The 25,333-nt window shown below is 36.8% G+C and overlaps 3 protein-coding genes across 5 annotated transcripts in view; all 3 read left to right on the forward strand.

Moving 5' to 3' along the window:
* Positions 1 to 1,190: 1,190 nt before the first annotated feature.
* On the forward strand, positions 1,191 to 19,084 carry LOC117986170 (probable 2-oxoadipate dehydrogenase complex component E1 homolog). 3 transcript variants are annotated; one of them, XM_034973010.2, is made up of 20 exons: positions 1,191 to 1,457; positions 2,479 to 2,605; positions 3,049 to 3,214; positions 3,730 to 3,946; positions 5,104 to 5,265; positions 6,201 to 6,274; positions 6,889 to 7,002; positions 7,685 to 7,798; positions 8,848 to 8,955; positions 9,474 to 9,631; positions 10,303 to 10,438; positions 11,148 to 11,279; positions 13,481 to 13,583; positions 13,851 to 14,008; positions 14,855 to 15,011; positions 15,212 to 15,414; positions 16,256 to 16,376; positions 16,939 to 17,127; positions 18,594 to 18,679; positions 18,957 to 19,084. In XM_034973010.2, exons 1-20 carry the CDS (start codon positions 1,343 to 1,345, stop codon positions 19,065 to 19,067), a joined length of 2,751 nt encoding a protein of 916 aa, XP_034828901.1. In that variant the 5' UTR covers positions 1,191 to 1,342; the 3' UTR covers positions 19,068 to 19,084. The 3 variants fall into 3 exon arrangements, 2 of the variants coding, with proteins under 2 accessions (XP_034828901.1, XP_069357597.1); XM_069501496.1 differs by having other exon boundaries at positions 5,107 to 5,265; XR_011237240.1 differs by lacking the exons at positions 18,594 to 18,679; positions 18,957 to 19,084 and having other exon boundaries at positions 15,212 to 15,410; positions 16,939 to 17,080.
* A 1,649-nt stretch (positions 19,085 to 20,733) lies between these two features.
* Positions 20,734 to 21,036, forward strand: LOC117986173 (small lysine-rich protein 1). The gene has a single exon (XM_034973013.2). It carries the CDS (start codon positions 20,766 to 20,768, stop codon positions 21,018 to 21,020), a length of 255 nt encoding a protein of 84 aa, XP_034828904.1. The 5' UTR covers positions 20,734 to 20,765; the 3' UTR covers positions 21,021 to 21,036.
* Positions 21,037 to 23,230: 2,194 nt separating this feature from the next.
* LOC117986171 (heat shock protein 68-like) overlaps positions 23,231 to 25,333 on the forward strand; it is a 14,242-nt gene continuing 12,139 nt past the window's right edge. Inside the window, exons 1-2 of the mRNA XM_034973011.2 lie at positions 23,231 to 23,299; positions 24,642 to 24,823. Of these exons, the coding sequence (XP_034828902.1) occupies positions 24,653 to 24,823 (171 nt within the window). The 5' untranslated portion in view covers positions 23,231 to 23,299; positions 24,642 to 24,652. The remainder of the gene's footprint in view (positions 23,300 to 24,641; positions 24,824 to 25,333) is intronic.

Raw genomic sequence — 25,333 nt, forward strand, 5'->3', positions numbered from 1 at the left:
TTTAGAGCATTATCTAGTACTTCATTAAAAAACCTTAGATTTACGTTGCTTGTATAACAATACGTAGGCTAACGTAGACTGATTGCTGTTCTACATAATAATTTATCAGATAAAAACATGTTATTCGTGCATCTCTAAATGCATTATGCTTGTTAGTTAAAACTGATTACAGAAACTTGGCATGTTCAAACAATAATTAATAATTTTTATTTAATTTTATGGTTAATATTACCGTATAAAGGCCAGTCCTTTATACGGGTTGCCTTTCTAAACTATTACAATTTGAAGGTAATACATAAAGTCTGATTAATTAATTAATTTATTATTTATTTAAACAACTTTATTGTTAACAAAATTACGGAGAGTAAGAATACAGGATACACTTTAAAAAAACAAAGGGCGACCTTATCACTAAAGTGATCTCTGGCAACTCATACTTAGGAACTTAATATTAATTATGTGAATAGATTTCAGTGGCAAAAGTTACTATCAAAGGGGTGGCCATTGATAAGATACCTACTTAATACCAGACATCCTTTGACCTCTATGTATTATTGTTTGTGTGTTTGAGTAAGGTCAATAACCCATATCATGACATATAGCTGTAGACTCATTTAGAACTATCTATATAGTACTCGACAGGTTGAGATGACAATCAGAGTACGAGGTGGGGGCCCGCACACCAGCAGGTGTGCAGCAGCACCCGCGCTATCCCGCACCGGTTTAGCGCGGGGGCTGCGCGGGTGTGCAGGACGTCACCCCCCCCTCTACTATTGCCATCTCCACCTGTCGCGCACTAGATGATGCCCGCGTGAATTTAGGGTTATTGAATATTATCTCGTGGGAACTCTCTGTTTTTTCGAGATGAGAAGTACAAAAACACGAGTGGGGATATCTACTCGTGTGGTACAAACCCGTTTACTAAAAGAATGAACCTGGCGTCGATTAAAAATTAAAAAAAAAAATTAAAAAATCAAAAAGTGGCAGACAAAAATTCGAAGTAGGTACCTACGTGTATCAGTGACAAAGATGTAATTCCTCGAAAACCTTGACCTTCGTATTCAGCATTTTGCGTAAAGTGTTATCGAAAGCAATAACATTTTATCAAGATATCTGTAATTTGTATGACGCCATTGAACCGAATCTTATACGATACAAATATTATTATCACTGAAAATATAACTATCTTTTTCACTCAAACAACATACGACAGTATGTTTCGAATCGCGAAGCAGTCAACTCCCGCGCAGAATTATGTTCTAAATTAAGAAGCCCTTGAAATTAAAGGAGAGTTTTGACTTTTGAAATGCTATTGTGAATTTGATAGGAGTGAGAAGGAAACATGATAGGTTTCAGTAAAGTGCGAGTGAGACAGGTTATAAGATGGAAGGAATATTTGAAGTACCATTCAGGAGTAGGAGTGTTCGGGCATCGACCGCGGGAGTCAATTGAATTTGGTATGTTATCAGCTGTTATCACTCATTATCAGTTACAAGCAGTAATTGCACGAATATGGCCCTTATTTTTATTACGATTAGTATGTTTTTGCGTGGCGTACCCTTCGTAATTTTGTTTGCCATGTACTTACCTACTTAATTATAGGATTAGGTACATAGGCGTCGATTCTGATGTTTCGGATATTGTTGAAAGGACAATACGAGAAAGGCCCGTTTTGTGAAATCTACGATCTACACTACAATCCGTGTCATATCCGTGTATTTTTCTGTATGTATATACTATATAATATAGTTTTTTTTTTGTTGTATTGACCTGTAAATTTATAAACAAATTAAATAATTAGTATTCTCCACTATAACATACTTAAAGATAGAGTTAAATTAAATAAATCAATATTTTATTCGTGTCATATCTGTGAACTTATTAGTCATGATCAACCCATTGCCGGCTAACTACAGAGCACGGGTCTCCTGCGACATACCTATATAAAAACATATATTAAGTGCATATCATAAATTCTCAACTACACTGATTTCAATTAATAACAAGTATTTCATATTAATTGTAAACACTTTCGTATCTAATTAGCCCCTAAATAGCTCAACGGTTAAAGGAACGGACTGATATCTGAAAGGTCGCCGCGCCGGTTCAAACCCCACCCGTTGCACTATTGTCGTACCTACTCCTAGCACAAGCTTTACGCTTAGTTGGAGGGGAAAGGGGAATGTTAGTCATCATGATAAACTTGGCTAATATTCTTTTAAAAAAAAAATTATACCTATAAGAAAAAAGTGACTGACTGACTGACTTACTGATGTATCAATGCATAGCTCAAACTACTGGACGCATCGGGCTGAAACTCGGCATGTAGCTATTATAAACTAGACATCCGCTAATAAAGGATTTTTGAAAATTCAACCCTTAAGGGGATAACGTAGGGGTTTGAAATTTGTGTAGTCCACGCGGACCAAGCCGCGGCCATAAAGCTAGTTTATAATATTATAAGTAGGATTGTTTTAGATGTACCAGAAGAAGTGTTGTCGGCCCGTTACGAGAACTGCCGGGCGCAGCAGCTAGTCAACGCGTATCGCACTTACGGCCACCTGCGAGCTAACATTGATAACGTTGACTATAGAAAGGAGACCAGGTATAGTATCATATCATCATGAGCCTCAATAGATCAACGGTTGAGGAGCGGACTGAATTCCGAAAGGTCGGCGGTTCAAACCCCGCCCGTTGCATTATTGTCGTACCTACTCCTAGCACAAGCTTTACGGTTACTTAGAGGGACTTATTAGTTTAGCATAGCTAATATTAGTTTAGCTAATATTAGTAGATAGATCAGTCAGTTAGTCAGCTTTTCCTTTTATATATTTAGAATAACTGATGCCCGCGACTTCGTCCGCGTGGAATTAGGTTTGATTTTCCGGGATTAAAAGTAGCCTATGTCACTCTCCAGGTCTTTATCTATACCCATGCAAAAAGTCACGTCAATCCGTTGCACCTATGCGACGTGATTGAAGGACAAACCAACAAACAAACACTCTTTCGCATTTATAATAAGGGTAGGTACTGATTTTGTATTTCCAGAAGCATCAAGGAGCTCGATTTATCAAGATACGGGCTATCGGGTGATGACGTCGTGGACTCGGGTCTATTGTACGGCCACAATGGAAAACAGACTGCGTACAATCTGCGCGAGAAATTAGAGGGAATTTATTGCGGGCCGATTTCCTACGAATTCTCTTACTTAGAGGTAAGCTCGGGTTATTAAGGTTAATTAACGTGATTAATTACAGTTAGCATGTTATATCCGTAATGCGCTCCTAACAAACGTACAGAGAAAGAGCCAGCGCATGCCATACCTTCGTTATTTTATACAAGCTGAAATGTTTTCTGCGTATTGTCCCCAACACAGGAAGGAACTTTCAGCTAGTTTGTTTGGGTCATGGTGGCTTTGGGAGATAACAGGTAACAAAGGTGTATAAAATTACTTTCCACTTTCTTTTTTTTTTTTTTTTTTTTTTTTAATTTATTTATTCATATTAATTTTACAGAGTTTCCTACATCTATCTCGCCAAACTGGCCAGTTTGTTGGCGAGGTGGCGCTCTTAATACATAACTTACTACTTAGTAGCTTGGTTCACATTTGAATAAGTATTTAATGCGTAAATAGTTTTAAAGTTATACAGGCGCAAAGGTTAACATAGAAATCTTTAAGTCCGCGAGTTTGAGTCAAATAACGCTTTAAGCAATGGAGTATTGTTTCAGACAGAAGCAGAAAGAGAATGGTTCGCGCAGCGCGTAGAAAGTGGCATGGACATGATAGACGGAGAGAGAAGAATAGAAATACTAAAAGAACTGTTACATTCCCAAGCGTGGGACAAGTTCCTATCAATCAAATACCCAACGGTGAAGAGATACTGCGGGGAAGGCGCTGAATCTCTTCTAACTTTCTTTTCTACTTTGTTCAGGCTAACTACCTCAGGTAAGTCAGTGCAAGACAGTACGCACAGAAAGTTAATGCTATTTAAAAAATGATTTGCATTAACTTTGTGTAAAAGTAAGTTTTAAAAATTACCTAATTTTTAATGTCAGGTAAACAGGTAAGTTTTAATAAACGCCACAGATCACGAAGGTAAGTTTAAGAAAATACAGTAGCCGGCAAGAAATATTGTACATCGACCATTTGAAAGAGGTTTCGACTTCGTAGAGCGTTGTCTCTGTCACTCATACCTATGTGACTTTTATGTCGATCTCAACGACAGAGATAATGCTCTACGAAACCGCTATATCTTACTTACTAAACTTACCTTCGTGATTAAGGTAATATTTCTTGCCGGGTACTGTACTAAGTTTTGTGACTAATAAAATTAATATCAGGTAGGTAAGTTTAAGAATTTATTATTTAGTTGTTTAAATAGTTTTTATTTTATTTAATTAAGTAGATAGTATTACAATTATTCTATTAAATAAACTTAAATCTAAAAAAACAACATTAAATTAAAACTAAAATACTGATGTGAATTTAGTTATTTATTTATATTTTGCGTACCTATTCGATTATTAGTTTATTTTTATACTCTACTCTGTGCTCTACACTCCTGACAAACTTCTCTAAATCTACCGAAGTATACCTCAGGTGGCTGGTGGGATCAAACTTTAAATTGAAAGTAAATTGGATATTATAAAATCAGTTAGTAGTTCTTCGTAAGTAAGTAGTTTGTTGTGTGCGATACTACAAGGATGAATAGGTATAATACCTACTAAAACTGAAATGTGTAGAACGTTTTATACACACGACGCGAAGCTTGGATTGGAAAATGTCTAAACCAGACTTTAGTGTAGGTATGTACCTACTGATATTTTCGAAAGAAACGAAAAATGTAAAATTTACCTTAGATTTAAAACTTCGTATCATAATAAAATATGTGTACATAATCACACAAAATTTATTTTTAAAAGATAAAATTGTAAGTATAGGTAGGATATCGTTATATTTAGATAAAATTTGGATTTTGATTGCCAACCTTTAATTTTATTTTTAAAACTTTAATTTTATTAAAACTTTAATTCTCAAATAATAAGAAACTTTTGTTTATTCTCTTCTTAATTTTTTTTTAATATCCTTCTCTTGTTTTTCAGAAGAGTTAAGACACGTGGTGATAGCAATGGCACACAGAGGCAAGTTGAATGTGTTGAGTGGCCTGCTGCATTGTCCACCGGTGAAGATATTCCACAAGTTTAATGGCAATCCGGAGTTTCCTGCTGAAGCTAATTCTGCCTGTGATATTGCCACACATTTAAGTGAGTCCATACGGCAATCAATTAACAGTATTTTTTGAAGCGACACTTTTTATCACACTTTTTGTTCTCGAATACCGTGGAGTTGATATAAAAAAAATCATCATCACCGATACTCAGGAAGAGAACTAGGTATTCTTTATTTTACGTGGTTCCCTTCACCCCTGCTAGTCATTGTCATTCAATTAATAAACACTGTTAGTGATTGTCATTCAATTAATAATCAATTAGGGCAAATGATTTAGCCGACTGCGACACTAATGTATATTAATTTAAATAACCTGTTCCTACACGAAATCTCATCATACAACTTTACCATTGCAGTATGATCGTGTTACTTTACATAATCAATTTTGTGATTTCAAACGACCGTTATTCAGAAATAGAGTGCCAAATTACTCAGAATTATGGTATTGGAGAATCTATTTTTAATTCCACAACCAAACGGATTGGATTCAAAAAGAATAACAAAAAAATTCCATTGATTTTCGCCTCAAAAGGCGAGGTAACATACCTCGGCGGATTAAATTCTTTCGAAATGCCCTCGCATTCTATTCATTCGTATCTATGTAGGTACAGGTATAGTCCGCATTTGGCGTTAAATCTGAAATAGTTGACAGTAAGAAATTATCTTATAAACTAGCCAATTGAATCATTTAATGATATATTTAATCATCCAGATTCATATACCTACTAGCTTATGCTCGCAACATCCTCCGCGTGGACTACACAAATTTCAAAACCCTATTTCACCCCCTTAGGCGTTGAATTTTCAAAAATCCTTTCTTAGCGGATGCCTACGTCATAATAGCTGTCTGCATACCAAATTTCAGCCTGATCCGTCCAGTACCATGCGTTGATAGATTAGTCACCTTTTCCTTTTACATAATTTAGATTAAAGATTAATTGATTACTTAAAAAGCACATCTTTCTTACAGGTGCATCCAGCGATATCAGTATGAACGGCAACACAGTCAGATTCTCCCTTATAAACAACCCATCTCATTTAGAGGTATATCTTTACCTTCAGACTTTACACCGACTCGTAATATTACAAAGTGAGTTTCTAGTTCAAGAATCTCGATATGCGTTCAACCGAAAGAGGACATACCTACTCGTAAATTGCTTGATTGGCCACTTGTTGAGTTTCTCGTCCAAATAATATGTTTCAAGTATGCTACTGATTCTACTGTCTCACCCGTGTACCTACTGAAACAACAGAAATCACATCCTCTTTCTAGTTATAAAATCACATTTTAACTACAAACACTTCACACATCAAGTATGACGACGTAATTATGACGAGAGCTATAAATGAGAGGTCCCGGTTTCGATTCCCGGCAGGTGCAATTTGGGAATTTACAATGTTTGGTCTGGTCTGGTGGGAGGCTTCCGTCGTGGCTAGTCGCCAAGCGATTTAGCGTTCCGGTACAATGCCGGGTTGAACCCGATCATGGGCGGGTTTAATGAAAGTTGAAACTGCCAAACCCCTTCCAAGTTCCCTTCAACACCGCTTCAATCTTAGACTGCATCATCACTTACCACCAGGTGAGATCGCAGTCAAGGGCTAACTTGTACCTATCGGAATTTTAAAAAACATGTTTTAAGAGGTTTTTATTTTCACAGGCTGCAAATCCAGTGTCGATGGGGAAAACTAGATCCAAGCAATTAAAGCTAATGGAGGGTGATTATTCAGGCGAAGAAACATCGAGGTTCGGCGACAAAGTTTTAAATGTTCAGGTAATTACCTAAACGAAATTAAGAGCATTTACGAAATGGATTTTCCGATTTTCTTACCACGAATTGATTGATCGGGTGTCACGAGTAACACTGAATGATAGCCACCGAGCTCATGTGACATCTATTTAATCCATTGAAAGTTTTATATGAAATAATATTTTGGTATCACTCAATGAAGCCAGAATGTAGAACCAACCAATGTCAAATGATCTCAGTGGCTATCATTCAGTGTTAGACAGTTAGCGAAACACCCCGCAGGGCATAGGTACTTTTATTCAAATAATTTTAATATATAAGTCTATGTATATAGGTAAATAATAATTATTTTTAGTATTGTCAAAATATTTTAAAGACAATGATTTCTTGTAATGTTCTTCAAAAAGATATTTCCGTCTAAGATGGAAACAATAAATGGTAAACATTGTAACGACCGTATTGGACCCGAAGCTAAGTCGCTTTCCGAGTTCACTACAACCAAACGCAGCCATAACCTTTCTACATAAACATTTATGAGGTAGACCATCATAGAGTTCGTTGAAATAGTCATAAGTATGGAATGGCGTCGATTCAGTGACTCATCATAATGTTTTCATAATTTTCCTGCCGCTACGCAAACCAGTTGGCTTATTTTATTTTGGTTTATTTCATACTTATAAGTATTTATTTATTTTGGCATTCACAGATTCATGGCGACGCAGCTTTCACAGGACAAGGGGTAAACCAAGAAACGTTAATGCTTTCACAAGTCCCTCATTTTGAAGTTGGGGGATCTTTACACGTAGTGGTTAATAACCAAGTTAGTAATTTTATTATAATATTCACGTTTGAGGATATAACTTTGGCAGTAAAGAACTTACTTGCATTTGTAAAGTCTCTCGGCAGGGTAACTACATGAGGAACAATAAATTCCCTAAATAAATTTGGCTGGAAATTAAACTTGGGAAATAGGTTTATTGCCGGAATTTCTCAGTACAATCTTTTCGCAATCCACTGTGCTGTGGTAGTTAGAACATTTCAATGTACCTATAAGTTGCAGATCATAAAACCCTACATAAAATAAACTTATTTAAATTACGTAGTGCTGGGATTCTGGAAGCCTATTGCATTAATTCTACAGCATCGCAAGAAAACTCTTACCCTTGTGATTTCATGACGATCTCTCTGGCGCAGTGGCAAGCGCTGTGGTCTTGTTAGTGAGAGGTCTCGGGTTCGATTCCCGGCAGGGGTTTGGAATTTTATAATTTCGAAATTTCTGGTCTGATCTGGTGGGAGGCTTCTGCCGTGACTAGTTACCACCCTACCAGCAAAACCGTGCTGCCAAGCGATTAAGCTTTCCGGTACGATGCCGTGTAGAAACCAAAGGGGTATGGGTTAAATAAAAACTGCCATACCCCTACCAGGTTAGCCAGCATCCAACATAGATTGCAACATCACTTACCACCAGGTGAGATTGCAGTCAAGGACTAACTTGTAGTACCTGAATAAAATAAAATAAAAATAAACTCAGTCATGAGGAACATGATGCAGATTGCAGAGAGAGAAAAAGAGAGTGTAGGTATATTCGTGAAGTTGTATCCAGTAGTAAAAAAACACCGGGACAATATTTGACTGCAAAGTACGTACTAAAAGGTTTAAATTACTGTCGAAAATGAATAAAATGAATACTCAATCAGCAATTAAGGACCAACTACAAATCTCAAATATTTACTCTCGTGACCGAATTCAAATTAATTCTCTCTGATATTGAAATTTAGCGCTTCATTATAAATTTATAAATTCTGCCGGCGAATATTTCATGTTATTATAGCCTTTGTTGGGATTTAATATAAATTTCTGTACCTACAGGTAGGCTTTACATTACCGTCGAACAGGGGCCGTTCCAGTTGTTATGTTACAGACTTAGCCAAATCAATAGCTGTTCCTGTTATACATGTAAATGGTGACCACCCAGAGGTAAGACTGATTTTTACATACTTACCTTTCAAGTTTCACAGGTAAGTTACCTGGAATATGAAAAAAATGGCGAATTAAATTTTAGCGTATAAACTATCGTGATTGATTGCCCTTATATACATAATATGTCTCGCATCCGGCTTTACTCACGTGCTTAGTTGACGTTCTGAGCTGAGACGAACTGAGTCCCTGTGAAAAAGGACCCCGGAAGGGTTCGAAACTAGTCGGGCTTACGTCCTTTGTTCTTTTTGCCATGGGGACCATTGTGCCATGGAGTCAGTGCTGAAAAAATCTGAGACATGTCACTGCGGTCAATTATCTCATCTGAAGACAGAAGGTACAATATTCTTGGTACCTTTTTAAGAAGACCACTTGAAGCGATTTTTTTTTCAAAATAGTCACTCAATCATATTTTGAATAACTTAGTAGTTAGTAGTGAAGTAGTCAATAGTTATAAATTTTGTTGTAACATATTAATAGAGATAACTGTCTTTGAATAAAGGTAATTTAATTTTCAGCTAGTCGTTAAAGCGACGAACATAGCATTTGAGTATCAAAGAAAATTCCGTAAGGATCTGTTCGTAGACTACAACTGCTATCGCCGATGGGGACACAATGAGCTCGATGACCCAACGTTTACAAATCCCTTGCTTTATAAGCTAATACATAATAGAAAGTAAGTAAAATTCACAAATAGATAATTTAAAGTCTTTAAAGGTATACAGGTAAATGCTACAAATATTATGGAAAGACCATCTACTATGTTGGTAATTTTTTGCAATTTTCGGTCATAAAATGCGTAATCACAAATTTACGTGATTCAAAATATGGCATACTCCAAATTATCATACAGAGCAAGATAAAAGGCAAACGCAGGCGTAACCGTTGATGAACTTCCTGGCTTAAGAACCTTCGCTAGTTAGTTAGCTTAACATAAGCACTGTTTAAGGCAATGCTACACAAAATCCTGTTAGCCATAATAGTTAGTTGCCAACCTCCAATAGGAAATGGCAGTAGATAAAGAAGAAGAACTTAATAGAACTTCTCTATTAACTACAATAGGGATGATGACTACTAATCAAATCAACTTTTTATCAAACGGTTGCTTAGTAAGAGAGCTTGTATTAAATACACAGATATGATGTCATACATATTTGACGTAATTTGACGTACTTTTTTAGTTAAATCTATGATTTAAAATGGTCAGCTAACTTAAAACTAACAGCGGAAGTTCGTTATACGAATTTTGGAAGACACTCTAATTAATAGTTCCTAAGAAATAATTACTTACTACCATATCTTATACAATTAAAGAAATACTAATTTCAATAATAATATTTGTTTTAGATCCATTCCGGATTCCTACGCGGACAAACTTATCTCAGAATCATTAATCACTGAAAAAGATTTAGAAAATGTAAACACAGAATATACAAAATTCCTACAAGAACAATTTGAAGCGGCTAGTACTTACACACCACAAGTAAGTTGACTTTTTGTTTTTAATCGAAACTTACCTGTCGAAACATTGACCGATGGTAAACTTTTACTGTTTCTTATTAACGTATTTTACCTTTTAAATTTTTTTTAAGCTGCAATACATTGCAGGATTAGGATTTGATAATATTATTTTTGTTATTTTCGCTTTATTTAACACCCATCTAATTATGTATTACTTACAAGTAAGCTGGCTATAGGTATCTGTGCCAAACATTTAGGTATATCGGTTTCGTGCTTGAAGAGTGACAAACAAACAGACATATTTCTAATTTTTTTCTTAGCGCAAAATTTTTTTACAAGACATTTCACCTCGATTAAGCCTCATCTGGTGACAGAAAGGCTGGCTCATTTTTAGCGCAACGGATCAGCCTGGCTGTTCAGCGCGGAAATGCAGCCAGTATTCTTGGCACCACTCCACGCGGGCATAATTTGTACAATAATGAGATAAAGCTAGCTTTAAGTTTTGTTGTATTACTTTCATTTATTACAATTAATAATTTAGATATTATAGATTATAGGTTATCCCTCTAACCGCCGTACTCAGAGTCGCTAATGGTTACTTAAGATTGAATTAAAACGAGACAGATTATTAGAGAGATATAGCTCTGTCTCGTTTTAACTAAATTTTAATAACGATTAAGCGACTCTGAGTACGGTGGTTAGTTAAATATTTTAACTATCTGTTGCTTCAGGTGACGTATTACCAAGAACAATGGTCAGGAATGTCCGCTGCGCCGGCTGCGGTCGAAGTATGGGACACTGGCGTTGATAAAGAAATGCTAAAACTTATTGGCCGTGCTTCTGTGACCACGCCAAGTGATTTTGTATGTATTTGTTTTAAGTAAACATAATAATTAATACTAATTTATAAATATTTAATATAGAACAACCCATCATAAGTTGCACCTGATCGAACAACTAGTGACAGTCGCTTTAAGATTATATTTTTTCTAATTGATTTAGAGTTAGTTTTACAAGCTACGCACGTAAAGGCTCTGGTCCTGCTCCTGATCTCTCCGAACGTCTCGGAATACAGAATGCAGCAGTGTTTGTGCACACATTTGTGCAATGCTTAGTTGGCTAGTAGAACTCGCCGTTGCGCTGTGGCTGAAAATCAGGCGAGAAGAACATTTTTCTATAGACTACTTACTTCTCAGGTCAGGTCTTCTCATCATGTTTCCCTTTTAAAGCAATTGATATTTAGATAATTTCTAAAAACGCATTATACGCAAAATATAAAGTTTCTGAACTCTTAATTGGCCTGAGCTATACGTTGATATGTCAATCAATCAGCTAATCTTTTTATTACATAGTGAGATTGAGAAAACGTACACACACATTAGCTACGAAGGTAAATACTGAAAAAGTACGCTGCTTGTTGGGTGGTAATAGACCAAGTTTTTCTCCAGGGAAGGGTAAATCCAGAAACAAATAGAAAATTAATCCTACGACCTGAGGCGATTTACTTATGAGGGCAACAAATAATAACATCACATAGTCAGAAGGGTCATTGAACGTTGGAAAATAACAATTTACCCAATAACTGAAAAAAGATAAATTTGATTTCGACGCGAAGAAACAATATCGGAAAAGGGACAAGGAAATAAAATTCCTTTCCTTATCTGTGAAACAAAATTTCCTTTCAACTGGGGACGGCTAGTACCTACCTACAATGAAACTCGAACAGTTCAATTTATTATTTTCTGTATAGATAAAATGAAACCCTGCTATTTTGACCCTTGTAATTCGACCCAATGATAAATAAAGAACATGAAGATGTAAAGTCTTAGTACGTAGCTTACATACGGGCACCTTTGTGTCGTGCCGCTTGGGACCGCAGCAGGGGGAGCGCCGCATCAGCTAATATAGAATAATAATATGCAAAGCATCGATCAAATAAATATCCTGTTTTTTCTCTGTTCAAAAATTTAAAAATGTTATTCAGAATGAGGTAATTTAAAGGTAGTACGTGTACCATGTTCAAATAAGGCAATCAGTTCAGAGTAAATGCAATCACTAACAATAACATGTAGGTACCTACTGAAGAATATTTTAGCATTTACAAATAAATCCATTTGAAGCAAAATATGCTGTAATAATAGTACTATAGAGTGTATTATTCTTAGAACTATTTCCTTGCACATAACAGGCTCCGTGCGTCTTCGTCAAATTGCTTCGTAGTTTATTCATTGAGGTAAAATCTAGTTACTTGTTAACAAGAACTTTGATTCAATTTCAATATTAATAGGGCTTGAGAGCGCATGTTTGTCTGCCAAAATAACTTTCAACTTTGATATTGACTACATAAAATTAAAGCGCAGACATTACAGTTATTATCGGTACTTGCTTTATGCAAAGGATTCTTATTGATCGGATTTATTTATTGACTGCCAAGTCGGTGGAAAAACGAAGAAAAGTGCTGCGTCCTCTAAAAATAGTAAAGTAAATTCCAATAATTTTATGTGCTGTGACCAATTTACTCTGGCTAGTCTTAGTTCAGGAAAAACTTTGTTCTTCATTAGTACAAAGTGAACTTTTGGTCTTGTTAGCTAAAAAGTTTTTTTAACCTGAACTATAAATTCCTTTCATTAGTCTTCTTGAGCTTAATTCAGTCTTAATATTCTTTGTTCTTGATGTTCTGGGTTATTCTTGTCCTTAGGTTCAAGGATTAAGGTTTAAGATAAATCTTCAATTAGCAAATTAAGGCTACTAATTAAACTTTAATCTATCTGACTAACTGATTTCTGCAACTTCGTCCGCATAGGTTTTGGTTTTTTTTAAATTCCATTGGAAATCTTTGATTTTCCGGAATAAAAGTTATACTACAGCCATATTCAGGATGCAAGCTAACTGTATGACAACCGACAAAATGGGTTTAGTAGTTGACTCATAAAAGTTCAAACAGACTTCACAATATTATTATGGATTTGAATTTTTTGTGTATCTAAATAAAATTGAAATGAACGTATTAACGCTGAAATTGTTTTAATAAAATTATCATTAGTTGGTTTATTATATGTTTCAGGTTATTCACGCTCATCTAGCAAAGACTCATGTCAAAAACCGTTTAAACAAAATAAATGAGGAAAAAGATATTGATTGGGCAACCGCAGAAGCTATGGCAATCGGTAATTAATTTTACCCTTATTATAAATGTGAAACTGTACTTGTTTGTTGGTTTGACCTTCAATCACACCACAATAGAACAATAGATCTACGTGATTTTTTGCATGGATATATTCAAAGGCATGCAAAGGACATAAGCTACTTTTTATTCCTGAAAATTAAAAAAGTTTCCACGAAATTATTAAAAAATTTAATCCGCGCGAGCATCAGATAGTATTAAATATAGAATTTAAAAGGTATCTAAGTACTAAATTTATTTGAACATCTAGGTTCCCTTCTTATGGAAGGTCGTCACGTAAGATTGAGCGGAGAGGATGTCGGTCGCGGGACTTTCTCTCACAGACACGTGATGCTCATAGATCAGGAAAAGGAGACCATACATGTTCCGCTCAATCACATTCATGAAGAGCAGAAGGGATTTTTAGAGGTAAGTAAGTTAAGGTAATAAAATGTAAAAATAATTAGAAAAGTTACCTGTGACAAAATAATATTATGGTCACAGGTAATTTAGAATAACTTTTAGACGTAAGTCTGGTTAAAAACTATTTTAATTAATTTTATATTATTCGATATACTAAACTGAGATACTACAGTAATTAGTAGCCGATATTAAGAAAGTATTGTTTAAAAATAAAAGAAAACAAATTATAGCGTTTAATTAAATATTACGACATTGAGGAAAATAGATAAGAAGTGATTTTATAGCTCCTGCGTTTTCAACCTTTAGCCCAAGAGATTGAAAAGAAATATCGGTGTAGGTTGAAATAACTTACACCTACGAGCATTACATAATATAGCATAACTGTTATATTATTATAGAAAGGGTCTATCGAATTAGCACGGGCCACGGAGACGTCTGTCTCCGCGTCTCTTGCCGCCGCGCCGCTGCGGCCGTCTCGTAATATTAATAAGTAATATTACATCGGAAATCGATGTCTACAATATTTTTTATGCATGTAGATTATCGAGTGCGCTTCTACGCTCATAGAAATATCTGGTATAATTATTTGAATACCTACGTAGTGTTTCGTAAAATTTATTTTCTTTTCAAGCGTTAAAATAAAGTCTATCAAGATGTGTTCAGCTCTTGGATGAGCTGATTCAATATTATGACTGATCTATTTTAAGTTTGAATATCATTTTCTAGTGGAATCTTTGGTTGGTGGTTCTTTTGAATATCATTTTCCGAACCAGTGGTAAATTAAACTACCTGACGATGCAAAAGCACTTGTAAAAGTTTACTTGAATAAAAATTTATTCTATTCTATTCTAGGTGGCGAATTCAATTCTATCAGAAGAAGCAGTATTAGGATACGAATATGGCATGGCGTTTGATTGTCCAGATAACTTGTACATTTGGGAGGCGCAGTTCGGAGACTTTTACTCTGGGGCTCAAATTATAGTGGATACTTTCATAGCTTCGGGGGAAAGTGAGTTGATTTGAATGTGAATTATTATCTATAGAATTATCATCCCTTCAAATCAGTCACTAAATGTGTCAGTCACTACAAAGCACGGGTCTCCTCTCAAAATGAGAAGGTGTTTGGCCATATTCTACCACGCTCTGGCCAAGTGTGGATTGGCAGACTTCACACACCTTTGATCACATCTAATTTTCGTAATATTCCAGGCAAATGGGTACGCAGCAACGGTCTGGTAATGTTGCTCCCTCACGGATTCGACGGTGCAGCGTCAGAACACTCCTCGTGCAGAATGGAACGGTTCCTCCAACTGACTGACAGTTCCGAGACCAAACCTGACTCTGAAGCAGTGTGCATGCATGTAGCGAATCCAACGACTCCTGCGCAATACTTCCATTTGTTAAGGAGGCAGGTAAACTAAACATAATAGCTACTTTATTATCTTTAGGACTAGACATGTACCTAAGGTTTATAAATAAATATAAGTAATATGGGTAGGGATGCTGATTATTATTTATTACAGACAGGGACCAACAGAAATTAACGTGATGTCCGACTTCCGTGGCACGGAGCTAACGGAAGGCCAAACTTTGCCCTCCATAGTCGTTCATCCATCCTTATACCAATCAAGCTGTCACAGCTAGGCGTCCCTAACATACTCCTACGTAATATCACCGTTAATGGATGGTAAACAACCTATAAAACTGGATTTTGGGAAAATCTCCCGAATTAGTAGATTTAAAAATAATGGGTTTTTTGAAATCCGTATCCGTGTAACATAGTTTCACTTTTATAAAAGCTTTTTTCGTATCAAAGCGTTACGTACAGTACGTATGCTCTTCTAACCAACGCGACACTATCTCACGACCAAAGGCTTTAAATAAAAAGATTTTCAAAATCGGTCCAGGCGTCTTTACACATACATAATTTTTATTTAATCCGACGAATTGAAAACCTCATTTTTGGAAGTCGGTTTATTTTTTTAAATTCCCAACATAAAGAATGTTTAACAAATCCAATTTAGACACAGCAAAAAAACCACGAAGGTTTAAAAAGTGTGTCATTGCGTCTTCTTCTTAATACATAATAATAGTGCTTCTATAAACAAAACTTATTACATTACATTTACTAAATATAAAAATAACATTCCCCAACCCAATGTGTAAGTAACTGACTGATTAAACAGAATTGTTATATATCTTTTTTATCTTTTGTTTATGGTGTTTCTTTTTACATTGAGGATATTTTTTCAGATGGTTCGCAACTACCGGAAGCCTTTGGTCGTTGTAGCTCCGAAAATATTGCTACGATTAGCCGACGCTACATCGCCGCTGCCTGACTTTGCACCTGGGACACACTTCAAGCCGGTTATCGGTACGTACTTACTGTCCTGAACTACTTAACTTAGGTATTAGTAATTTTTAGGGCTCCGTACCTCAAAAGGAAAAAGGAACCCGTATAGGATCATTTCGTTGTCTGCCTGTCGTGTCTGTCAAGAAACCTATAGGGTTGACCTACAATCATGAAATTTGGCAGGTAGGTAGGTAGGCTTGGCACACGTAAGGAGGAAAATTCAAAAACCGTGAATTTGTGGTACATCACAAAACAAACCTAAAATGTGTTTATGAACAAAATAATTAGTATTTTCAACTTTCAATTTAATATTAATATACCAAGTGGGGAATCATATGAATGGGATTTACCTGTACATTCTAAAACAGATTTTTATTTATTTTTATGCAAAATAAATAGTTTTTCATTTGAAAAATGACGAAAAAATACGACTGTAGTACGGAACCCTTGGTTTTTTCGGAGCTGAACGGGATTTTTAAGAAACCTAATTACACGCAGACGAAGTCGCGGACTGAATGAATGCAAATAAATCGCTTTAAACTCATCCGAGTTTATAAATTGATCGAATGGATCTCTTTTGCAGGTGACTCTGTAGCAGATCCACTGAGGGTCAACCGAGTGATATTGGTCTGCGGGAAACATTACTATGAGCTGCACAAGGAAAGGTTAAAAGCCAAGATAGACGACGTCGCCATTCTGAGAGTCGAGGCCCTCAGTCCGTTCCCGCTGCAGGCTTTACAACAGGAAGTTGGGAAATATAAAAATGCTAGGAGTAAGTATAAAGTTGTGACAGCCTAGTGGTTAAGACGTTGGCCTCCAATTGGGGGGGTCGGGGGTTCGATCCCAGGCATCTCGAACTTTTCGGAGTTGTCTGGGTTTTATGCAATTAAATAAATATTTGTTACTTGCTTTAATGGTATTGGAAAACATCCTCAAACCTGCACGCCTGAGTTATTCCCATAATATTCTCAAAGGTGTATGAAGTCAACCAATCCGCACTTGGCCAGCGTGGTGGACTATGGCCAATCTCTTCTCATTTTGAGAGGAGACCCGTGCGTAATAATGAGCCGGCAATAGTTTGACATGATGAATCAAATATCTATTATGCACACAACCTCACTTTTGCATTAAAAAATTAAATCTGCAAACACTACCGCCAATCTTAAATGCTAATCATTTTAAAGTTCGAGTAGGTAGGTATACCTATACCTACCACAGACTACCACCTATAGACTATAGATGCCTAATAGCCGGACACACGCGATCGCCAAGCTTAGGCAGTTGCTTAGCATAAAAGTCGGCCCACGCCCGTTCGGTACCCTCAATCCGCACATTTTTTTTTTTTTAAAGAATATTAGCCATATTAAATGACTAATGTTCCCCTTTCCTTTCCAATTAAGCGTCAGGCTTGTGCTAGGAGTAGGTACGACAATAGTGCAACGGGCGGGATTTGAACCGTCGACCTTTCGGTTTTCAGTCCACTCCTATGCCGGTTGAGCTATTGAGGCTCTCATTGTCTTGATTACGTGACTTTTGTGTCCACCAATCACAACAAAGCATTCTCCCATATCCCCCACCAACATTTTACGATTTTGTTTTCATGACAAACCGTGCAGGACGGAGGTATATGCGTACTCTTGAGGTTGAATTCTCTGTGACCTATACCCACCTCTAACCTCACATATCTGGAAATATGTATGGAGCTGTCATTTCCACCTTCTTATTTCCGCCGTTCGTTGCCCGCACCGCGGTGCGGGGCCACAGAGGACTGGGGACAAATCCAATTTCATTCGGTTTTAATTAAAATTCTGCCTCACATACATTGCCGCACCTACAGTTTCATCTTAACTTGCTCATGTCGACTCTACGTCTCTACGAATATTTGTTACATTTACGGAAGACAAAGGTAATAAACTAAATACCAACCTACAACGTACCAAGCTAGAAATGTGTCGTCATCCACTCCTCATCACATTCCTCATGCTTGAGGGTTGTGACCCCTTTTCATTTATAAAATAATGGGATAGGTAATACTTAGTAGGTATGGGTTTTCTTGAGATAATATAAAAAGTTTTTTATTACCAAATGCCGGCCGAACTTTAAAACCTAAGCAGCTACAGCTCTAAAAAAGTTATGTTCGTCTTTTAGGGAAAATATCCGGCTATTAGTGCGGCTTTTTTATTTTAAGGCATGGCAACCTTAACCAGAAGAGATTTCCGTATTATTCGCTTGTTTCAGAATTCATATGGAGTCAAGAAGAACATCGAAACATGGGAGCCTGGACATTTGTTAAGCCTCGCTTCGAGAACCTTCTGGGCAAGACGGTAATACCTACTTTCACAACCAATGCTTTAGTACCCGTTTCCAAAAATATACTGAATTGATATAGCCACGGGTAAAATATAAATCAAATCTACATACCTACTTACTTAAATTTTTAACTTGACTCTTGATTCTTACATTTTCTGAGATCCGACTATGCTAGAGAATCCTTCATAATTCTCAAATCAGGATCAAAACCGAGAGTTTCCTCACTCTAGTTCCCTCTGGTAATAGTTTATATGCAATAGGTATGCATTGTATTTCATTGTTTGTTCGCAGTTACTTTACGCGGGAAGAGCTGAAGCTCCGACGACCGCCGTGGGCGCCTCAAAACTGCATCGTATAGAAGTTGAACACATCTTGAGAGAACCGCTTTACAATATTAAATAAATACCAGTAAAATAAAACAGTTTTTTTTTTAATTTGATAGTTAGGTATTATTGTTTTTTTTTTTTTTTTTAATTGTATGTTTCGCTGGCAATCCTCCGACATGGTTATCGGAGACTTTGTATAGCTTAACACGGCTTTTTTTTTAACCTTTTTCTTTTATATTGTCATGAAACAGGTTCTTTTTTTTTGTACTGTGATCATGATTATATTAATTAACAAGATACGTATAACCATCGAATTCTATTAATGAGTTCTATAGAATAAACTTAAATCCATACTTCCATACTATATAGCAATAGTAACATTGAAAGTTGAAAATAGCAATATTTGTTCATGAACACATTTCAATTTTTTTCTTGTGATGTAACCACAAACTCACGGTTTTCTGGTTTTTCCCCTAATGTCTGCTATAAGACCTACCTACCTGTCAAATTTCATGATTCTAGGTCAGCGGGAAGTACCCCGTAGGTTTCTTGACAGACAGACGGACAGACAGACAGACAGACAACAAAGTGATCCTATAAGGGTTCTGTTTTTCCTTTTGAGGTACGGAACCCTAAAAAAGTGCCCAAAATATCTGAGTACCATGAGTAAAAGAATGTATGTAAGGTAGTTTGAATATTGAAAAGTGTTTTGTAGTTTGTGGGAAATGATTTATTTCATGCATTATTCATGAGGCGCTGGCGTTTTTCATGAACTGCTGAAAGAAATACTAGACAAAGGAATATTTTACCCGCTATTGAAATATTGGTGGATCAAGATAGAGGCTTTGATGTGTAAATAAAAGATTTCCGCATGATAAATATTGTGCATTTATATCGCTTTCATAAAAATTGAGCAATATAATTTGTTAAGGTTCCAACTAAATAAAATGCTTATTTTTTTGCTATAATAACATATTATAACTATATTAAATTTGTAAGCACTCAGAGCTAAGAGACTTTTTGTGATGCAAACAACAGCTGTAATATAATTTTTAAAAAAATATACTTTGAAATAAAGGCTATTTTAATTTTTATTTATTTTATTTAAGTATTTGTAGTGAAGGTGAAGAAGGTGGTGGGGAGCGGATGGATGAGGAAGGAAGAGGACCGTGTTTGGTGGCGCGCTCTTGGAAAGGCCTATGTCCAGCAGTGGACGCAAACAGGCTGATAGATTGGATTGGATTGGAAGCATTTGTGTTTTATTCAAAACTAACTGGATCGTCCTAGCGTAGCACGAGGAGGCCTTCATAAGGAACCATAACACAAAAGATGTCCTAATAAAAATAAAGACTTCCTATCATTGGCGTAATGGATAACTTATTTGGCTGCGGACTATAAGGTGATGGGTTCATGTCCAAAAATAAGGAAGCCCAGAGTTGGGAAGTTGATTTAGGAAGGTGTTACAAGTGTGGCGCCTTGAAACCTTCCTGCTCCTAATATCTCTCCTATCGTGTCGGATTTTTGTCCCATCGGATTATGAAAGGGAAAAAATGATTTTTTTATTCATTAAAGGCGCACGCTTAACCACGATCACACTTCATGGGAAGTAATGATGTGGCCTAAGATGGGACGCATTTGCCTAGTAGGTACATACTAAGTACCTACTGTGCCATTTCTGTGCGCCTTTCATTAGTTCACGCGAAGATTATCTTGTAGAGTATAATCAATATTAACGATAGCAACCGCTTCCAAGGTAACGCGACACGATTCCACAATGGCCGGTAAAGGAAAAGGCAAGAAAAAAGAAAAGAAGGACAAAGAAGAAGGCGGGGACAAGAAAAAGGCCAAGAAAGGAGGAGGAGGCAGAGCGAAAAAAGGCAAGGCTAAAGGAAGATGTAATGTGGACATGCTCACTGATGCAGCGATGGACAATGTTTACTACGCATGCCACAATGTGCAAGAATTGTTACAAGCCCGAGGGTTCTGCCCCCCTGACTTTAATAAGAAGAAGAAGAAGGGAAAACGATAATATTTCAACCGCTTGGATTGTAAGAAATTATTAGCTAACTAGATACTCGTTTCAGGGAATCATCATCACGCTCATTTCAACCCATCGCCCGGCGACGGCGTAGGTACCTACTTGAACACAGATCTCCTCTCAGAATGAGAAGGCGTTGTTTATGTCATAGTGCAGTACTTTGGCCAAGTGCCTTACCTATTGGCAGAGTTCACACTTGAGAATATTATGGAGAAATCAAGAATAATTACAAAAAAAATCTGCGCATTCCCTGGATCCACAAATTATTTTTAGCGGTGGAATGGAATTGTTGCCGTCATAACATTATTCTAGTCATTTGTAACCACATAAACCATGTACCTACCTACTGAGTAGCAGGGATGTAAAAAGTCTAGACGATTCCACACCCTAGATAGAGCGCGCTGAATTAAAAATACCTACCACTATCTACTGCCAACCTAACGAAATTTTATGACACGTTACCAAAATCAAAACGCTGAGTTAAATCGCTAGACTGGAATAGTTGGAACCAGCCGCAAGGACTAAAAACAGCATGGATTATTGTACATTTCCTTAAGCTATCTAAATCCTACTTAAGTTACCTACTTGCTATTAAATAATCATATACCTACCTATGGTAGAAACTTTTAGCCTAGTAAGTAAGTACCTAATTCAAGAAATATTGGCAAGAAAATGTAGAGCTGTGTGTTATTGCCAACGGTTATTGCTTATACAAGATTGCCTTAGTTTTGTTAACTTTGCCCTTTCTTTATGTTCCGACATGTTGCCCTAATATCCTAGTAAAAAGTTTTCTTGTTGTTTTTCAGCAAGTGAGTATTAAGTAATTTGGCATGCCGAACAAGGTTATTTTGTGAAAAATTGAAATATTACAACTACCTACCTCTAAAACGCGACAGTTCGAGATGGCAATTTGGGGTATGAGGCGAGGGGCGCCCCACACACCCGCACGCACCCGCGCTATCGGGTTGCGGGTGCGGGTTGTGCAGGTGTGCGGGGCGTCCCCACCCCGTTTGGCATCTCGATCTGTCGCGTACGATAGGTATAAAACAATCCACAACAACAAGTAGAAAATGAAAGTAACTAATTACTTAGGTAGGTACATCCTTAACTTAATTTCCTCTAAAACTCTATCTTAGATACAAATGCAAAAAGTTCGGCGATCGAACTTAAGTAAATTGATCCCCGTCGTTTATGCGTCGTTTCCTTCTTTAAAGTTCCTGTTAAACTTTTAAGTCACCTATCTACCTAACTTTGTTAAGTATTCGCAAGTAATTGTTTTGTTACTTTGTACTTTATTATTAGTTATTACCTTACTTATGTATATACAACGTTAGTTTTAGTATACCTACGCAAAAATCGAAACACGTGTCGAATATTTTTACAGAAAGAATAGGTACCTATATACCTATACCTACCTACAAAATTTCAAAAATATTTAATGAAAACTTACTAAGTTACAAGCTTGTTGTGTTAAGTCGTTGTCCTAGAATAACATGGTCACCCCAAGCAAGCGGCTGTGAGTGAATGGGACGGATGGCGTCGATCGTGTGCGCTCCCGCTTGCGCGGCTCGAATCAGCTGGTGCATGTGGTGATTCAACTAGGTCAACTAGGTGTTCCAACCAGCCCCCCAATTGTGTAAGAATAACCATTTCATGGCTATCGCAATCGTCAAGAAATTCTGCCCTTTGATTGGTTGATTCGCTGTTTACATTTTTTCACAGCCAATCAAAGGGCAGAATTCTTGACGATTGCGATAGCCATGTACCTAATGGTTATTCTTACACAATTGGGGGGCAGGATTTTAAAGTATTGTTTAGTTTAAATATAATTTTTGGTAAATTTATAGATTCTGAAGAAACTAATTTCAGTTTTTGCGTATACTACAACTAACGTTGAATACTAGTTATACCTAAGTATTGTATTGTTTACGTTTTACTAGGTAAGTAGGTTAAACGTGTTTCCGTACGGATTTTAAAACGTACCGCACTGCCGCTCCTGTGCCGCACCCATGGAGCTAGAATTCTAGGTCCATGGCCGCCCCGCAATGCGCGCTCTTTTTTAATTAAAAAGAACATAAGACATAGTAAGACACGCGTTACGCTGTCAAAATTTTAAAGGTACGTAAAACTTAAAAATCAATCATCATGGTACATACATCAACATAACATTTTAATATCGAAAATAAAAAATCAAATAATTCAATAAAGTATCTATCCATATCAAACATGAATCAACTGTATCAATCAATAACAATTTCAACCTTTTTATGGTAAGGAAAATATTTTGCAATACATTACTGAAACTACTGAGTTTCTTGCCGGGTCTTCTCAGTACAATCTGCATTCCAAACTGGTGGTAGTCACAGACGTAGCATAGCTGAATAAGAGTAATTAGTAGTTGTTCTATATGAGATAAATAAACGAAATAAATAAGTAGGTAAGGTTCTATCGAAAGAAAAATGTAGAGTGAATTTCCTCATACACACTTTAAGCTTACTCTAGCTTCAAGTAATATAAATCTCACTTTAAATGCAAATCGACCTTTTCGAGCTAAATTGAATAGGAAAAGTTTTTACGACTGAACCATTCTTGACCATAATATAGGTACCTAAGTACTTACCTACTTAAGTAAGTAAATTAAAATTAGGTAGGTACAATCTTTTGCAAGTGAGGGAAGATTTTTGAAATTGAGTTTAAGATGCCTTTTGGTGACATCTTGACTTGACTCTGCACTCAATCACTTGAGTCAAAAATAGCACCACCCGTGAGCATCTGCATGCAGCACCAGAGGAACTGCTAATACCTTGCTCGCTTTATCAGTAGGTACCCATATTATAAATACGTAAGTGTGTTTGTTTGTTGGTTTGTCCTTCAAATTTAGAGCCTCAATAGCTCAACCGGTATAGGAGTGGACTGAAAACCGAAAGGTCGACAGTTCAAACCCCGCCTGTTGCACTATTGTCGTACCTACTCCTAGCACAAGCTTTACGGTTACGTTACAAGCCTGACGCTTAATTGGAGATGAAAGGGGAATATTAGTCATTTAACATGGCTAATATTCTTTTAAAAAAAAAAAAAAAATCACGTCGCAACGGATCAACGGTTCAACGTGATGTTTTACATGGGTTTTTAAAGACCTGGAGAGTGGCATAGGCTACTTTTTATCCCGGGAAATGAATGAGTTCCCACGGGATTTTTAAAAACCTAAAAACACGCGTACGAAGTCGCGGGCATCAGCTAGTTTCTTTAAACATCCCATATCATTTTGAGGTAACTTATTATTTAAAGAAGGTAGGTAAAGCTAATCACCAAATACATGTAGGTAAGTACAGTACGCGGCAGAAAATAATGAACATATAGGATTGACCTTTAGAAAGATAGCGGTTTTGTAGAGCATTGTCTCTGTCGTAGAAAGTAGAGACCGACAAACCGTCACATAGGTATGAGTGACAGAGACAATGATCTACACTTACAGAGCCGAAATCTCTTTCCAATGGTCATTGTACATTATTTTCTGTACTTTCTTACCTATATTCTCGTGTTTGTATTTTCTATTGGAATTAGAGTTCTGCAAATAGTCTGCTGTCCCAGTTAGATAAAACAACCTTGTAGAACGAGACGCAATGGCCGTGCCAGCAGTGGGCATAGACCTCGGCACCACGTACTCCTGCGTGGCGGTATTTCAGCATGGCAAGGTTGAGATTATCGCCAACGACCAGGGAAACAGGACCACGCCATCTTATGTGGCTTTTAATGACACTGAAAGGCTCATTGGCGATGCTGCTAAGAATCAGGTAAGTCTTCATCATCATCAGAGCATAACACATCATGCAGCTTTAGGGGATATAGAGCCTCTCCTAAGAACAAGTCGATCACGTCGGGGTCACCACTTTAGGGGATATAGAGCCTCTCCTAAGAACAAGAGGAAGGAAATACCAACTTCCCTTAATATCACATTTATTCACATGACGTGTTCCCAATAAGTGAACTGAGTATGGACTAGATACAAAATATAAAACATATTCCTAGGTACGGCGACAATCCGCCGAGTCAGGTGCAAGCGTCGTGTTACATGTGCATATGTGTCCCTACACAGCCTCTTCCCACTACCGACATCATTATGGTCGACAGTTCTGTTCATAAACCTGGATGTCAATTTATGCTGGGTTAGTCTCTAAGTAGGTAGTAAAGTACTTCATGTCAGAACACACTTGTGACTTGTCGTTGCTACCGGCATCAACACACTTTTTCACGGTAAAGACTACTAATTGCTCATTGCCACTTCAGCAGATTGATTTAACGGA

Source organism: Maniola hyperantus, chromosome 10 (genome assembly GCF_902806685.2).
Source record: "Maniola hyperantus chromosome 10, iAphHyp1.2, whole genome shotgun sequence".
NCBI classification, from domain to species: Eukaryota; Metazoa; Arthropoda; class Insecta; order Lepidoptera; family Nymphalidae; genus Maniola; species Maniola hyperantus.

Coding starts and splice junctions, on each gene's coding strand:
- LOC117986173 (XM_034973013.2), top strand. CDS start 20,766: ATGGCCGGTAAAGGAAAAGGCAAGAAAAAAGAAAAGAAGGACAAAGAA.
- LOC117986170 (XM_034973010.2), top strand. CDS start 1,343: ATGATAGGTTTCAGTAAAGTGCGAGTGAGACAGGTTATAAGATGGAAG. Junction 6,275..6,888: donor ACAACCCATCTCATTTAGAG/GTATATCTTTAC, acceptor TTATTTTCACAG/GCTGCAAATCCAGTGTCGAT. Junction 10,439..11,147: donor CTAGTACTTACACACCACAA/GTAAGTTGACTT, acceptor CTGTTGCTTCAG/GTGACGTATTACCAAGAACA.